General features: G+C 45.6%; 1 protein-coding gene across 1 annotated transcript in view; it reads left to right on the forward strand.

The window, feature by feature from the left end:
• Kpna7 (karyopherin subunit alpha 7) overlaps positions 1-16028 on the forward strand; it is a 30714-nt gene that overhangs the window by 814 nt on the left and 13872 nt on the right. The window contains exons 2-7 of the mRNA XM_075973170.1: positions 3526-3596; positions 4231-4347; positions 6766-6851; positions 7798-8066; positions 12058-12140; positions 15471-15734. Of these exons, the coding sequence (XP_075829285.1) occupies positions 3531-3596; positions 4231-4347; positions 6766-6851; positions 7798-8066; positions 12058-12140; positions 15471-15734 (885 nt within the window). The 5' untranslated portion in view covers positions 3526-3530. The remainder of the gene's footprint in view (positions 1-3525; positions 3597-4230; positions 4348-6765; positions 6852-7797; positions 8067-12057; positions 12141-15470; positions 15735-16028) is intronic.

Genomic DNA, 16028 nt, shown 5'->3' on the forward strand with positions numbered 1-16028 from the left:
TTTGTGGGCCTGACCATTCCCATCCAGAACAGGAGGCTTAATCACTCAAGTAAAGGGCCTGGCTGCCTGGCCACTTGTGAGTTCCCAGGCAGCCCAGATAGCCTTGTGTGTGTTTTCCTGGTGTCGAACATGGTGCCGGAACTCTGGTGCCACTGTGTCTGGCTGGAAGAAACCTCATAACGGGGCGAAGGAATGATGATGGTGTTCCATGGTAGTTTCCCAACCCCCTATTGTCCTAAATTGCCTCTGCTTCAGGTGACCTCAGAAAGCAGGTGGGTAACCCTTATGCCAAAGGTCACTGGCACCCCTCTAAGGGAATAAGCCTTTCCCAGTTCAATCCAATTCATGGTTTTAGTGTAATTCCTACCTGGAGGGAAGTGGATGTTAGTGATGCAGAGGTAAGGGTTTCAACCACTGTTCTAGGTACAGATGAAGAGAGAAAATGTGACGCAGATCAGCGTGTCTGCCCAAGACTTGTATGTGTGAAGTGGTGGGGCATAGACATGCAGAAGTAGATGACCTGTAGAAGTTGGTTCTCACCTTCCACCATGTGGGTCCTGGGGTTCAAACTCAAGTGGTCACTTGCTACCAAGTTGACTTGATAGCAATTGCCTTTACCCCCCATCGTTCATCGTTTTCTATCCATCCATCCTTCCTTTTCCTTCCTTCCTTCCTTCCTTCCTTCCTTCCTTCCTTCCTTCCTTCCTTCCTCTTTCTTTCTTTTCTTTTCTTTTTTCGGAGACAGGGTTTCTCTGTGTAGGCTTGGCTGTCCTGGAACTAGCTCTGTATTCTAGGCTCCCCTCCAACTCACAGAGATCTACTTCCTCTGCCTCCTGAGTGCTGGGATTAAAGGCCTGCGCTATCACTGCCCAGGCTATTTTTATTGTTTTAATATTTTATTTTTATTATTTTACATTCTGTGCTGTGTACATGGGGTGTGCATGTGAGTGCAGCTACCTACAGAGGTCAGAAGATGGCGTTGGACCCCCTGGGGCTGGTGTTTTAGGTTGGGAGGCACCACATGTGGGTATCAGGAATAGAGCTCCTGTTCTCAGCATGATCAGCGTACCCTCAACTGCTGTGCTATCTCTCCAGCCCAACTTCTTCTGTTTTCCTTTTTCTTTCTTTTTTGTTTGCTTGTTTTTGTTTTGTTTTTCAATACAGGGTTTCTCTATGTAGTCCTGGCTGTCTTGGAACTTACCCTGTAGACCAGGCTGTCCTCAAACTCATGAGATCTGTTTGTCTCTGCCTCCCTAGAGCTGGAATTAAAGATTTGCACCACCACTCTCTGGCCCAAGTTCTTCTTTTTAAAACATTGGTTTTCAACCTGTGTGTTGGAACCCCTTTGAGGTCACATGTTAGATACCTGCATATCAGTTATTTACATTACGATTCATAACAGTAGCAAAATTACAGTTATGAAGTAGCAACAAAAATAATTTTATGGCCAGGCGGTGGTGGCATGAACATTTAATCCCAGAACTGGGGAGGCAGAGACAGGAGGATCTCTGAGTTTGAGGCCAGGCTCCAAAGCGACAGTGAAACCTGTTCCAAAAATAGATAGGTAGATAGATAGATAGATAGATAGATAGATAGATAGATAGATAGATAGATAGATAGATAGATTTATGGTTGGGATCATCACAACACGAGAAACTATATTAAAGGGCTGCAGCATTAGGAAGGTTGAGAACCCTGTCTCAAAAACAACAAAAACAAAAATAAATAAATAGATAAGGAAACAAATACATCTATCTCTCTAGCGGGCAACCTTGCTCCTGTCTTTAATAGTAGAATTTTACATACACTTTTGGAGGAATGTTGAAACAGGGTCTCACTGCATGGCTGGCCTGGAGCTCTCTAAACAGAGCAAGCTGACCTCACACTGAAGGAATCCTTCTGTTTCTGCCCTCTAAATGCTGGCATTCCAGGTGTGCACCATTATGCCTGGCTTAGAGAATTAAAGTTCTTAGCCAAGTGTAGTAGCTCCTACCTATAACTTGGGGATCTGAAGGCTGAGGCAGGAGGCCAGCCTAGACTACATAGTGTCTCAAAAGACTTTAAGTAAGTTGATGATTTGTTATACACAAATAACAAATGTGTATAACTTTTTTTAGATGAGAAAGGGGGAGAGAGGGAGAGGGAAAGAGCAGAGGGGAAGAGAGTGGGAATGATATGGAGGTCAGAGGACAGCTTTCAGGTGCACGTTCTCTTCTTCCACTGTGTGCTCTGGGCATGGTACTTGGGCCACTAGGTTTGCCCTTGCCCAGCATACACTTTACCTGCTGAGCTCCTCGCTGGCCCTGATTTGTATACCTAATAGGGTCACAGAAAAATTTCTTGGGTGAGTCGTGTGTGCTTGGTGGTGAGCCATGAGTGGTGTCAAGCACTGTGTGTTCTTGAGCTGTGCATAATAGTAGCAGTTCATACATGTAATTCCAGCACTGGGGAGGCGGGCAAGGAGCAGGGGTTCAAGGCCACCTTAGCTGTATTGTAAATCTGAAAGCAGCCTTAACAACATAAGATCCTATCTCAAAACCAAAACAAAAGTCTTGGGTGAAAGGGGTCAAAGTGGGAAAAGTTTACATGCCCCGTCCTCCACCAGGTAGAGGAAACTAATTACAGCTTAGTGGTGGGTGAGGCTGAAGGTGGTTCTGAACCAGTGAGTGGGTGGATTGGGCGTGGGAGGAAAGGGCAGCTTCCTGTTGAGTCTGACTGGCCTCCTTTTTCCATGCAAGTGTCCTTGCACACTGCCCATAGAGGACCCTGTGTTTTCTGCCCAGCTTACTTCTATTACCAATGACTCAGTTCAACCCAAGCTGTGTGCTGTATTTTCTTTGAGACAGTCTCACATAGCCTAGGCTGGCCTCAACTTCCCTATGTAACCACAGATAGTCTAGAAAAAATTTTGGAAAAGTTTTGCATTTATTTCCTTTTATGTATATGAATGTTTTGCTTGTGTCTGTATATATATATGCACCAGGTGCATGACCGGTGCCTGAGGAAGCCAGAAGGCAGCCCTGGATCCCCTGGAACTGGAGTTAATGGGTGGTTGTGAGCCACCCATTAACTATCTGGATGTTGGAAATCAAACTCGCATCCCTCTATAAGAACAGCAAGTGCTCTTAACCACTGAGCCCTTTCTCCAGCCCCAAGACCTGAATTATTGACCCTTCTGCCTCCACCCCTGAATACTGTGATTACAGGTGTGCACCGCCACATTCAGTTTGTACAATAGTAGGGATGGAGCAGCGTTTTGTGTGTGCTATGCAAGTACTCTACCAACTGAGCTACAGCTCAGCCTACTTTGTAAGGGTTTTCTGTAGTGAGGCCAGGACTAAGTTCCTGCAGTGTTCCCATAGTAACCACGGCCTGTTGATAGAGTACATGCACCACATTGGTGCCTGACTCCTCGAGTTTGCTCTCTGTCCCACAGTAACTGATGACTTGAACATAGTGGTGTGCACACTGGGCAATGCTGATCTCTGCTAATTTTCCTACCAATAGGTGCTTTCTTTCCTCCAGTCAACATGCCTACCTTAGAAGCTCCTGAAGAAAGGCTGAAAAAGTTTAAGTACTGTGGCAAAGATATGTCTGTGAGTATAAACTGAGAAGCAATAACAAGGGACTACAGTGGAAGTGCCTCGTTGATGAAGCGTGAGCTGGGTGTAATGCCACACACTTGTTATTACAATACAGGCTGAGGCAGGAGGATTTTAGGGTTTGAGACCAGCCTGGGATACACAGTAGAAGGGAAAGCCCATTTGAAAACAAAAAACCGAACAGAATAACATGTCAATGAGATGGCTACAAATGCCTTGCAAACCAGATGGCCTGAGTTCCATCCAGGAACCCAGAGAGTGGAAGGAGAGAACTGGCTCCTGCAAGTTGTCCTCTGAGCTCCACACATATAATAAGTAAAATTAAACTTACAAAACAAGAGGCTTGGAGAGATAGCAGAGTGGTTAAGATCACTGTCTGTTCTTCAAGAGGACCCAGGTTCAACTCTTGACACCTACATGGTATGTAGGGCCAGTCTGAGATCTAGTGCCATCTTCTGGCCTCTTCAGGAACCACACACACACACACACACACACACACACACACACACACACATACATGCAAGTAAAACACCTGTAAAAAATTTAAAAAAAAAACCCTAACGGGATAACGTCCTGCTTCTCCAGCAACCTGGGTATATCAACTCCAATTATTTGTGTTCTTCATTAGGCAAGGCGACAGCAGAGGATTGCCACCAACTTGCAACTCCGAAAGGCCAAGAAAGATGAGCAGGTCTTAAAAAGAAGAAATATCAGCCAGTTCTCCAACTTGGTTTCTCAAGCATCAGTCAAAGAGGTGTGTTAGAACTCAGTGCAAAGGCCATCGTGTATAGGATATATATAGCCTTGGTTAGTATCTCTAGATGAGAAGGCTTAATAGAGTCAGAGCTTGCTGTTTAATTCAAAGAAAGGAATAGGATGGGGGTGTGGCTTAGTAGAGCACCTACCTGGAATTCCCCAGTGAGGGGCTGGGGTGTGGCTCAGTGGTAGAGCCCCTGCCTAGAATCCCCCAGTGAGGGACTGGGGTGTGGCTCAGTGGTAGAGCATCTGCCTAGGATCTCCCATTGATGTTAGTGAGTGGAGGGATCTGAACTCAAGGTCTTGTGTTTGCTTTGCAAGCGTTTTACTCACTGATCCTCAGCTCCAGGTTTTCTCTCTTGTCTGTTTTGGTGGTGTATTGCTCGAAATTACCTATTTCACCTGCATTATTTAACTTGTTGGATTCTGGTTTTTTGTTGTTGTTGTTGTTGTTGTTTGCTTGCTTTCCCTTTGGCTTGATATCTATCCATCTACCCATTTACCCATCTATCCATCTATCCAACTATCCATCTATCATCTATCTATCTATCATCTATCTATCTATCTATCTATCTATCTATCTATCTATCTATCTATCAATTTGTTTTGTATTTTGAGACACAGGGTTTCTCTGTGTAACCCTGACTGTTCTAGAATTTACTTTGTAGGCCAGGCTGGTCTTGAATTCACAGAGATCTGCCTGCTTCTGCCTCCTGAGTGCTGGCAGTTAAGGTGTGCACCTGATTTTATTTGTATAAGTGTAGAATCAATCTCATTCCTTTTTCTGACCTTACTGGCCTGGGGTCTCTCTCGATCCTTCTGGCTTTCACAAGGCTTGCGATCTGCTGGCCCCTTCTGTTTCCCCAGTCTCTGAACCTGGTGCTCGTCGTTCCCTTCTCCTGCATGCTTTGCTTTTCTTGGTTCTCTCTTTTACAGAAGAAGGAAACTTTGAACCTTCCCTGGCTTTCCCCCGTACGTTTACTCCTCCTTGTCTGCCTTCTGGCTTCCTCCCTTTCTCCTCTTTTTATTCCCCCTTCTCTCCTTCCTTCCCCTTCTCTCTCTTTCCCTTCTTCCCAACCTTTGTCTATCCTTCCTCTTTTTCCTCCCCCTTCTCCCTTTCTCTTTTTCCCCCCTCTATTTCCCTACTTTGCCCCTCCACACTTTCTGTCCTCTGGAAATTGAACCCCAGGCCTTGTGCTTCCTGGGCAAGCACGCAATCACTGTGTTACACCTCAGCCCTTCACTGGCATTTTCTTTCTTTCTTTTATTAAAGATTTGTTTATTTATTGTATATACAATGTTCCTCTTGCATGTACACCTCCATGCCAGAAGAGGGCACCAGATCTCACTACAGATGGTTATGAGCCACCATGTGGTTGCTGGGAATTGAACTCAGAACCTATGGAAGAACTTCTAGTGCTCTTAACCTCTGAGCCATCTCTCCAGCCTAGCATTTTCTTATTACCTGTGATAAATAGATGCTTAGGGGGCCGGAGAGGTGGCTCAGTGGTATGAGCACAGGCTGGCTATTTATTTGGAGGACCCAAGTGTAATTTTAGCACCCACATGGTGGTTCATAACCATCAGTAACTTCAGATGCAGGAGGATTCAAAGCTCTTTTTGCCCTCCATGGCGGTGAATACAGGGTACACAGACATACATACTGTCAGCCATCTCCTCCCCACAAAATAGCAACAAAACCCCTTCTGCACTCATATGAATAAAAACTTAAAGTGCTAGGCAGGCGAAGAACTGTCACAAAAGTTAAGAGTACTTGATGATTTCACAAAAGATCCAAGTTTGGTTCCTAGTAACCATGTCGGCCAGCTTAAAACAACCAGCAATTTCAGCTTCAGGGGGTTAGATGTCTCTAGCCTCTTTGGGAACCTGCTGTTCTAGGTGTGCACATGCGTGCACACACACATACATAAACACACACGTACGATTTTTTTAGGAAGATGCCGAGTGTAACAGGATCACCCTGTCGTAAGCAGAGAAAATGTCCCACTTTTGACCTCTTACCTATGGGTAGCAAATATCCCTCCCTGCCTCAGGATAGAGGTGGGAGCACCATGGACGTCTGGTCACGTCAGGTGGATGACTAAGCTAGGTGATGCTTATACTTTCCTTATTTTTATTACATTTATTTTATATCCTCTCTCTCTCTCTCTCTCTCTCTCTCTCTCTCTCTCTCTCTCTCTGTGTGTGTGTGTGTGTGTGTGTGTGTAGCCATGTGTACACACAGATGTCGGGACAATTGACGAGAGTCAGCTTTCTTTACTTAGTAGGTTCTGGGTATCAAACTCAGGTCGTCAGACCTGGCAGCGAATGCCTTTACCCTCTGAGCCATTTGTTGGCCCTGTGCTTTCTTTTGACCTGAATATGTTTTGTTTTGTTTTTCTCCTAGCAGGCCAGCCTCACTCTGGAAGACATAATCAAAGGTGTGAATAGCTCAGATCCAATGCTGTGTCTCATGGCCACCCAGGCTGCCAGGTATCCCCATGCAGACTTCTGGTATTTGTAGTTTTATAGCTAGAAGTGAGCTCCAGTAGCCTGTTGGATTTACTGGCTTTTGGCAAAATGCCCATACAATGCAGAAAAAGGCTACTTCTTCCAAAAGCAGAAGGTGATTACTATGCTTCTTTGTCCTTGAGGGCAACTTAAGAAATGCAGTGTGTTGTCAGAGATGGATTGCTTAATTTACATTGGTCTCTGCAGGGACTTTAGCTCACAGATAATACCTGAAGGGCAAGATGTTGCTTTGGGACTACTGCAAAGTGTTGCAGAATTAACAATGGCCCTATTCAGCTCTGTATCTGATGGCTAAGGCTTGGGGTTTTCGTTTAGAAGTAGAGCACCTGCCTAGAATTCCCCAGGGAGGGGCTGGGGTGTGGCTCAGTGATTGGGACCTTGACTAGAATCTCCCAGGGAGGGACTGGGGTGTGGCTCAGTGGCTCAGTGGTAGAACATCTGCCTAGAATCCCTCAGTGAGTGGCTGGGGTGTGGCTCAGTGTTAGAGCACCTGCTTAGAATCCCCCAGTGAGGGGCTGGGGTGTGACTCAGTGGTAGAACACTTGTCTAGGATTCCCCAATGAGGTGTTAGGGGTATGGCTTATAGAAGCCCACCTGCCTAGCATGTATGTGGCCCTGGGTTCATCTTGTAGTATTTAAAAAAAAACATAGGCTGGGCAGTGGTGGTAAACGCCTTTAATCCCAGCACTCAGGAGGCAGAGGCAGGTGGATCTCTGTGAGTTCTAGGCCAGCCTGGGCTACAAGAGCTAGTTCCAGTACAGGCTCCAAAGCTACAGAGAAACCCTGTCTCAAAAAAACCAAAAAAAAAGAGAAACATATTTAGGAATGCAATGCTAAGAGCGCCTTAAATAGCAGTTTCTCCGCACACACGCCTGTGACTCTCCTCACTCTCTGCCTCACTGCACAGGAAAATGCTGTCGCAGGAGAAGAACCCTCCTCTAAAACTTGTTATCGAGGCAGGGCTCATCCCCAAGCTGGTAGAGTTCCTGAAGGCGGTACCTCTCCCCGTTCTGCAGTTCGAGGCGGCGTGGGCTCTCACCAACATTGCCTCAGGAACTTCAGAGCAGACCCGAGCTGTTGTGGAAGGGGGTGCCATTCATCCCTTGATTGAACTCTTGTCTTCCTCCCACCTGGCCGTGTGTGAGCAGGCAGTGTGGGCACTTGGTAATATAGCCGGTAAGACACTTTTCTTGGTGGACATGCTGGGGAGGGGGGACATGTTGGGGGGCGGACTTCTCTGTTACCCTTGATGTCTTGGCACCCATCCTCACGCCATTTTGAATACCTTGTGCCAGGGAATGAGTGGGTTCAAAACCCAGAACCAGGGTCAGAGGCTGAGAATGGAGGCAGAATGAGTGATGCAGCACAAACCTAAGTGAGAAGCTGCCTAGAAATGTCTCCTGAGCCCAGGTCCTACAGCCTCAGGCCTTAATGGCTTCTGGAGCAAAGATAAGTCTCAGAGGTACGTGCAGTGGTGCTTGACTGTAATTCTAACACACCTGTCTTCCTGGCTCCACCTCTCAAGTGTCATTATTTGAGGTCAGCCTGGGGTCTGGGAGACACTGGCTGAAGTTACAGCAAGGGTTAGGAACAAGTATGAGGACCAGGTTTGGTCCCCAACCAGTACGGTGGCTTGTTTATAATCCCAACTCTAGAGGAGTGGAGACAGGTCGATCCCTGGGGTTTGCTTGCCAGCTACTCCAGATAAATCAGTGAACTCCTGGTTCAGTAAGAGATCACATCTAGAAAGGAAAAAAAAAAGTGAGGAGTGATTAAGGAAGACACTAAGACACTCAACATTGACCTCTGGCTTCTATCAGTATGCACGCGTGCGCGCGCGCGCACACACACACACACAAATATGAAACAAACACAAACCCAGGCATAGTGATACAAGTTTATAATCCCAGCACTTAGCAGACAAGTGACAGTATCATTCTGAGTTAAAGGCCAACCTGGTCTACCAAATGAGTTCCAGGTCAGCCAGGTAAATGGCAAGGCCCTGTCTCAAAAAAATTAGAAGTTAAGACCAAAGTAGTTTGGGAAAAATAACATTGTAGAGCCCAAGGTTCCATCATCATCACATAAGCCAGAAATAGTGGTTTCTGTCTAAAATCCCAGCACTTAGGAGGTAAGGACGGGAGGGTCAGAGGTTCAAGGTTATTCTTTAAGCGAGTTTGAAGCTAACCTGGCCTACATGAGACCCTGTCTCAAAATGAAATAAAAGTAAGCCTGTGGCCCATGCAGTATGGGTTTAATCTTACACAATCCAGGGCCACAGAAACCTGTATCATCTGTAAAACTCACTAAGGTAGGCGTCTGTGTGTGTGCATGTGTGTGCGTGCGTGTATGTGTGTGCATGTGTGTGTGTGTGTGTGTGTGTGTGTGTGCATGTGTAGGTACATAGATGCAGATAACATACATGGAGATGGAGAGACAGAGCTTCCTTAGCTTGGAATGAGCTGTTTTCCCCGAAAAGCCCAGTGTGGCCTGGGAAAACACAGGAAGGGAGTAAGTGCTAAAGAGTTGGAGACCCCAGATTCCTGGAAAAACAATTACAAATGTCATCTGGGGGAGAGCTCAGTTGGGCCCCATGGGATTTTGACAAGTAAAAACAAACCAAGCATTAGTAGTTTTTGAGTTCAGAGAAAACTGAGTCAGCACATAGGTTTCCAGGGACTTCAGAGCCTGAATTGGCCGAGAGAATAGAAAACAACCACTCTGATGGTCTTTTTTTTTTTCTTATTTTAGTTCTGGCTGTTCTGGAACTTGCTCTGTAGACCATACTGGCTTCGAACTCAGAGATCCTCCTGCCTCTGTCTCCTGAGTGCTGGGATTAAAGGTGTGCACCGCCACCACCTAGCAAAACAACCACTTTGAAAATGCTTAAGTAAGGCTCACAGCTAAGACAGTGGTGGGGATTTTTCCAATGTGTCAACAGAAGACGGAGCCGTAGGTATGACTTAGGTTTTTCCAGTTAGTGGCACAAACTGAGACTTCTTGGTGTCGCATTCAAACACTAGGGCTGAGGATATGTAGCTTGCTTGGTAGGGTGTTTGCTTAGCATGCAGGAAACTCTGGGTTTCATCCTAGGACTATAAAAAGCTGAGCATGTTGGTGCACATCTCTGATCCCAGCCCTTGGAAGGTGGAGGCAGGAGGATCAGGAGTTCAAGGACACCCTTGGCTACTCACTGAATTTGAGGCTAACCAGGACAGCTGGAACTACATAGTGAGACCCTGCCTCAAAGAACAAATGGGCTGGAGAGATAGTTCTGTAGTTTAAGAGCACTAGCTGGTCTTGCAGAAGATCTGGGCTCACTTTCCAGCACTCATGTGGCAGTTCAGGGTCACCTGTAACCACAGTTCTAGGGGGTCGGATGCCCTCTTCTGGCCTCCTCAGGTACCAGGCACACACATGGCACATATGCATATATGCAGGCAAAACACACCCATATAATAAAAATAAATTTGAAAATGAAAAGGTTGGTTTATTAAGGACCAGTAAGATGACTCAGTGGGCAAAAGGCACCTGTCACCAAGTCTGATGACCTGCCTGGGTTCTAGCCTCAAATCCTACATTATAAAAAGACAGAAATGACTTTTACAAAATGTCCTCTTTACCTTTCTATGTACGCTGGTTTGAGCACACAAACATATACACACACATGCATACCTACACGCATACTCACACACTTATATGTACACACACATGCACACATATTAAAAAATAGTTTATATATTAAAGACTAGGTAAGGTTGATGCAGGACAGTAAGGAGTTGAAGACCAATCTAGACTTCATGATGAGTTTGAGGCAAGTACCAGATATATATCAAGACACTAGCTTACAAAAACAAAGCAAAACAAAACACCACACACAACAAAAATCCCCCCAAACAAGCAAGCAAAAAAAAAATTGGCCAGACATGAAGGGGCATATTTATTAATTCCAACACTTGGGAGGCAGAGGCAAGTGGATCTCTGGAGGTTTGAGGCCAGCCAGTCTGGGCCACATAGTGAGCCCTTGTCAAAAAATAAATAAATAGTAAGTGTGTAGGTATGGTAGCACTTACCTTTCATTGCAACACTCCAGAGGCAGAGGGAGGTGGATCTCTGAGTTCAGGCCAGCCAGGACAACATATGAGACACCCATCTCAAAAAAAAAAATTAGCAGACAGGGAAAAATGCTCATGGCTGATCTCCTCCCTCCATGAAGCCCAGAGTTTGTTCTGAATTCATTTGGAAATGAACGCCCCTTGCCAACATTCTTTGGGAAAATAGTTTTTCCTACCAGTGTCGGTCTTCTGAGAGCCATGGATGCAGCTAGGGTTTACAACGGGCTACTTAGGCAAAGCTGGCTGTCTTCATTTTGTGTCCAGGACCTCTGCTTAGAATAGCTGCAGCAGTGTGGTGCCTACTTGAGGCGTTGGGCATGTACACCCACCCCCAGACAGTTAGGAAACCCAGGATCCAGTGTACAGCCATTCCTACTACTTGCCAAATACTCCAAACTGAGTTTTCATCTCTCATTCTCTGTGTAAACTTTAAAAGATTACACTCACTTATTTGAGGTGGGTGCGGGTGTGGGGGTCACGGATCACATGCAGCGGTCTCAGAAGACAACTTTCAAGATTTGGCTCTTCCTTCCACCACGTGGATCCCAGGAATTGAACTCAGGTTCATCAGGCTTAGCTCTAAGTGCCTTTTCCACTGAGCTATTGAACTGGATTAGGAATAAATTTTTAAAAAGATTTTCTTATATGTATATCTATGTCTGTGTATCAATGTGTGCATGTGAATACAGGTGCCCAGTGAGGCCAAAAGAGAGAGTCAGATCTTCTTGGAGTTGGCGTTATAGGCGATTGTGAACTTTGGTGCTGGAAACCAAACACATGCACGATAAGAACAGTATATATACCCTTAACCACTGAGCCATTTCTCTAGCCTCATTAAGAATAAACTTCAAAAGTTAGATACCCAATATTGATTTCTCCTTGAGCACTTTTTGGGGAGAGTGGATTGAGATGTAGCCCAGGCTGGCTTGTAACTCACTATGTAGACTGGGCTGGTCTTGAACTCACAGAGATCAACCTGCTTTTGCTTCCTGAATGTTGGGTTCAAAGGTGTGTGCCCAGATCTTTCATCTTATGCTCTCTTCCTCTCATAGGTGACGGCCCAGAATTCAGAGACAATATCATCTCCAACAATGCCATCCCAAAACTGCTCCATCTTATCTCAACAAACATACCAGTGAGTGTATTTGTTTATTTATTCATTTACTTAATGGCATTTCATTTATTGTGTGCACACTCGCATGTGCACATATGCACTTGTAGGGTACAATTTTTCTCCTGTTATGGAGATCAAGGGATTGAACTCAAGTTGTCCCACTTGGTGACAAGTGTCTCTACCTGCTGAGCCATCTTGCTGGTCCTTGACTTTTTTTTCTTCTTTTGAGACAGAGTCTCACATGTCAGGCATCATGAACTCTGATCTCCCTGTCTCTCTCTCATCTTATTAGTGGTCGGATTACAGGTGTACACCACCACACCAAGTTTATGTGCTACGGGGATGGGACCCAGGGTTTGAATCACACTAGGCAAGCACTCTACTAACTAAGCCACAAGTCTAGCCCAAGAGGACACGTTCGACTACTTACAAAGGAAGCATTCGAGACAGGCTAAAACCTGTCATTGCGTGACTATGAAAAACACTGCCAACGCCCTGGCCTAGAGTGAGAAGAGGCCCTGGGGTCAGACCGTTGGGCTTCAACTGTTCGACATCAGGTAGAAAGCTGGACATGGTGGTATACACAGGTGATTCCAGCACTCAAGCTGTGGCAGGGTTGCAAGTTCAAGGTCAGACTGGGCTGCAGAGTGAACCTAAAGGTCAGCCCAGAGCTTCCCTGCCTTGTCTGCTCTGATGAATAAGAGTGGGGTAGTGGCTGGAAGGTTATCCATGGGAGATTGGATGTCCAGGGATTGATGGTTTTGGGTTCTGTTTCCACACTGATCACTGGGTCCCTAGGGCAGAATATTTAGGAGAGAAAGTGATGAGATCCAGGGCAGTTCTGAAGAATGATCTCACAAGATCAGAAATATGACTGAGCATGGGGCTCTCTGAGAAGGCTAAGGAAGGAGGGCTGTCAAGGGTTTGAGGCCTGAGCTGACAAAATGCTCAGTGGGCAAAGGTGCCTGCCACCAAGCCTAAGGACCTGAGTTCAACCCTCAGAATCCACATGGTAGAAAGGGAGAACAGACTCCTGCAGGACATCATGGCACAAGCACACTCACAAATACAAATGCAATAAATTCATCTTTGAAGCTGCCTGAGCTCTATGGTAAAACCCTGTCCCAAAAGAAGCAAGGAAAGAAAAAGAAGAGAAAGAAGATGGGTGTGGCTGGACATAATAGAGCAGGTCTGAAGTCCTTGCTATTTGGGAGGCTGAGGCAGAAGGATCTCAAGTTTAAGGGCTGCTTGGGCAAGCTAGCAGCACCAGGTCTCAAAAAGTTTAAAGGACTAGATAGAGATGGAACCGGAGAGATGGCTCAGGGGTCAAGAGCTCTCACTGTTCTTCCAGAGTGCTGGGAGACAATGGTCTTGTACCCTGTAAAGATTTGTCACTTATATTGGTTTAGTAAAATGCTGATTGGCCAGTAGTCAGGCAGGAAGTATAGGTGGGGCCACCAGAACAGGAAAATTCTGGAAAGAGGAAAGGCTCAGTCTGCAGTCATCACCCAGATGCAGAGGAAGCAAGATGAGAATGTCTTACTGATAAAAGGTACCAAGCCACGTGGCTAACACAGACAAAAATTATGGGTTAATGTAAGATATAAGAGTTAATAAGAAGCCTGAGCTAATAGACCAACCAGTTTATAATTAACATAAGCCTCTGTGTGTTTCTTTGAATTGAATGGCTGAGGGACTGGATGGGACAGAAACCTCTGTCAACACCAGAGGACCTGAATTCAGCTTCTAGCAGGCACATTAGGTAGCTCACAACAGTATTTCAACTCCAGGGAATTTGGATATCCTCTTCTGGCCTTCATAGGTACCTATGTTTAAATGACATATATACACACATACATGCACAAATAAAAATAATTTTGAAAAAAGGACCCAGGTAATGGTGACACATCCTTTTTTTTTTTATTTTTGAGACAGGGTTTCTCCGTAACTTTTTGGTTTCTGTCCTGGAACTAGCTCTTGTAGACCAGGCTGGCCTCGAACTCACAGAGATTTGCCTGCCTCTGCCTCCCCAGTGCTGGGGTTAAAGGCGTGCACCACCACCGCCCGGCTGACACATGCCTTTAATATCACCAGTTGGGAGGCAGAGGCAGGCAGATCTTCGAGTTCATGGCCAGCCTGGTCTACAGTGTGAGTCCAGGGATCCACAGAGAAATCTTGTCTTGATAAAAACAACAACAAAAACAAAAAAAAAAAACAAAGGGAAAAGGATGTAGCTCAATGGTAGCATGCTTGTTTAGCATACACAGGACCCTGGGCTCAATTGCTAACTCCATATAATATTATACGAATTTTTATGGAGGCTAGTAGAGTTACAGATGGCAAGAAGACTAAATAATTTCTAAGTTTGTTTGTGACATAGTCTTCATGTATCCTAGGCTGGCTTTGAACTCTAAGCAACCTGTCAGCCTCAAATTCACAGTCTGTCTGCTTCCACCATGGCTGAGATTATAGATATGTGTATCTGCTCTCAGCTGCTTAATATATTTTTTTTGGCAGTAAAAATGAGATCAAGGGCTGGGAGACGGATGGCTCAGTGCATAAAGTACTCACTGAGCAAGTGTGAGGACCTGAGTTCAAATCCCAAGAACCCACATAATGCCAGGTTCATTAGAACACACCTGTAATCCTAGTATTTAGACAGTGAAGTAGGAGGTGGAAACAGGAGAATCCCTGGAAGTTTGCGGACTAGCAAGCCTGGTGTGCACAAACCCAAAGAGTGAAACACAGAGACCCTGTCTCAAACAAGGTGAAAATAGAAGGTGAGGTTATCTTCTTGACCTCCACATGTGTGTTGTGACATAGGCATACGTGCACTTACACAAATGATAACAATGTTAAACCATTAAGCCAGGGGACCGGTGAGAGATGGCTCAGCAGTTAAGGGCACCTGCTGCCCCTGCATAGGACCTGATTCAGTTCCCAGCACCCTTGTCAGGTGGATTGCAACTGCCTGTAACCCCAGCTCCAGGGGGCAGGGGATCCATTCTGTCTTCTGGCCTCTGTGAGCATGTGTACATACATGCACTTGTACACACATGCTCACGTCCAAACACAGACACTTGACTATACACATGAATAAAAATAAAATCTTAAAACAAGCCATATGCTGAGTAGAGTGGGGAAAGGCATTGTGAAGAATACAAAGAAACCTTCATAGACTTTTAAATATTTAAACATAAAGCTCATTGTATTTGCCCCGACACATATTACTGCCTGAAATGAGTTCATTTTGATGTTCAAAAGCTTTGGTCTGCACTAATCAATAGTATTGATTGGGATGGAAAGGGCACTCCAGCATTTACATTTTGTCTCCTTTGCACCCCATCACAGATCACATTTCTTCGGAACATTGCGTGGACTTTGTCCAACCTGTGCCGAAACAAGAATCCCTACCCTTGCGAGCAGGCCGTGCTGCAGATGCTGCCTGCCCTCTCTCGGCTCCTTCAGCATCATGACAACGAAATCCTCTCAGACACCTGTTGGGCCCTGTCCTACCTCACAGAGGGCCACAATGAGCGCATCCATCATGTGGTGTCCACGGGTGTCCTGCCCAGGCTCGTAGAGCTCATGACCAGCTCAGAACTCATTGTCTTGGTAAATGTCTTTGCAAGAGGCTTCAGACTAGAGTTTGTGGGTGCCATGACTTCAGTTCAGAGTGCTTGCTCAGCAAACCCAAAGCCCTGGTTCTATCCCTAGCACCATAGAAACTAGACTGGTAGAACATGCCTAAATCTTGGCACTGGGAGGATGGAGGCAGGAAAGATAGAATTCAAGGTCATGCTTGGCTGCACAGTGAGTTCAAGACTAACCTGGACTATGTAGTATCATGTCTCAAAAGACAAAAACAGATTAGATCCTATGAGTCAAATTCAGCATATTAGGTTCTCA

The sequence above is a fragment of the Microtus pennsylvanicus genome, chromosome 1 (assembly GCF_037038515.1).
Source record: "Microtus pennsylvanicus isolate mMicPen1 chromosome 1, mMicPen1.hap1, whole genome shotgun sequence".
Classification (NCBI taxonomy): Eukaryota; Metazoa; Chordata; class Mammalia; order Rodentia; family Cricetidae; genus Microtus; species Microtus pennsylvanicus.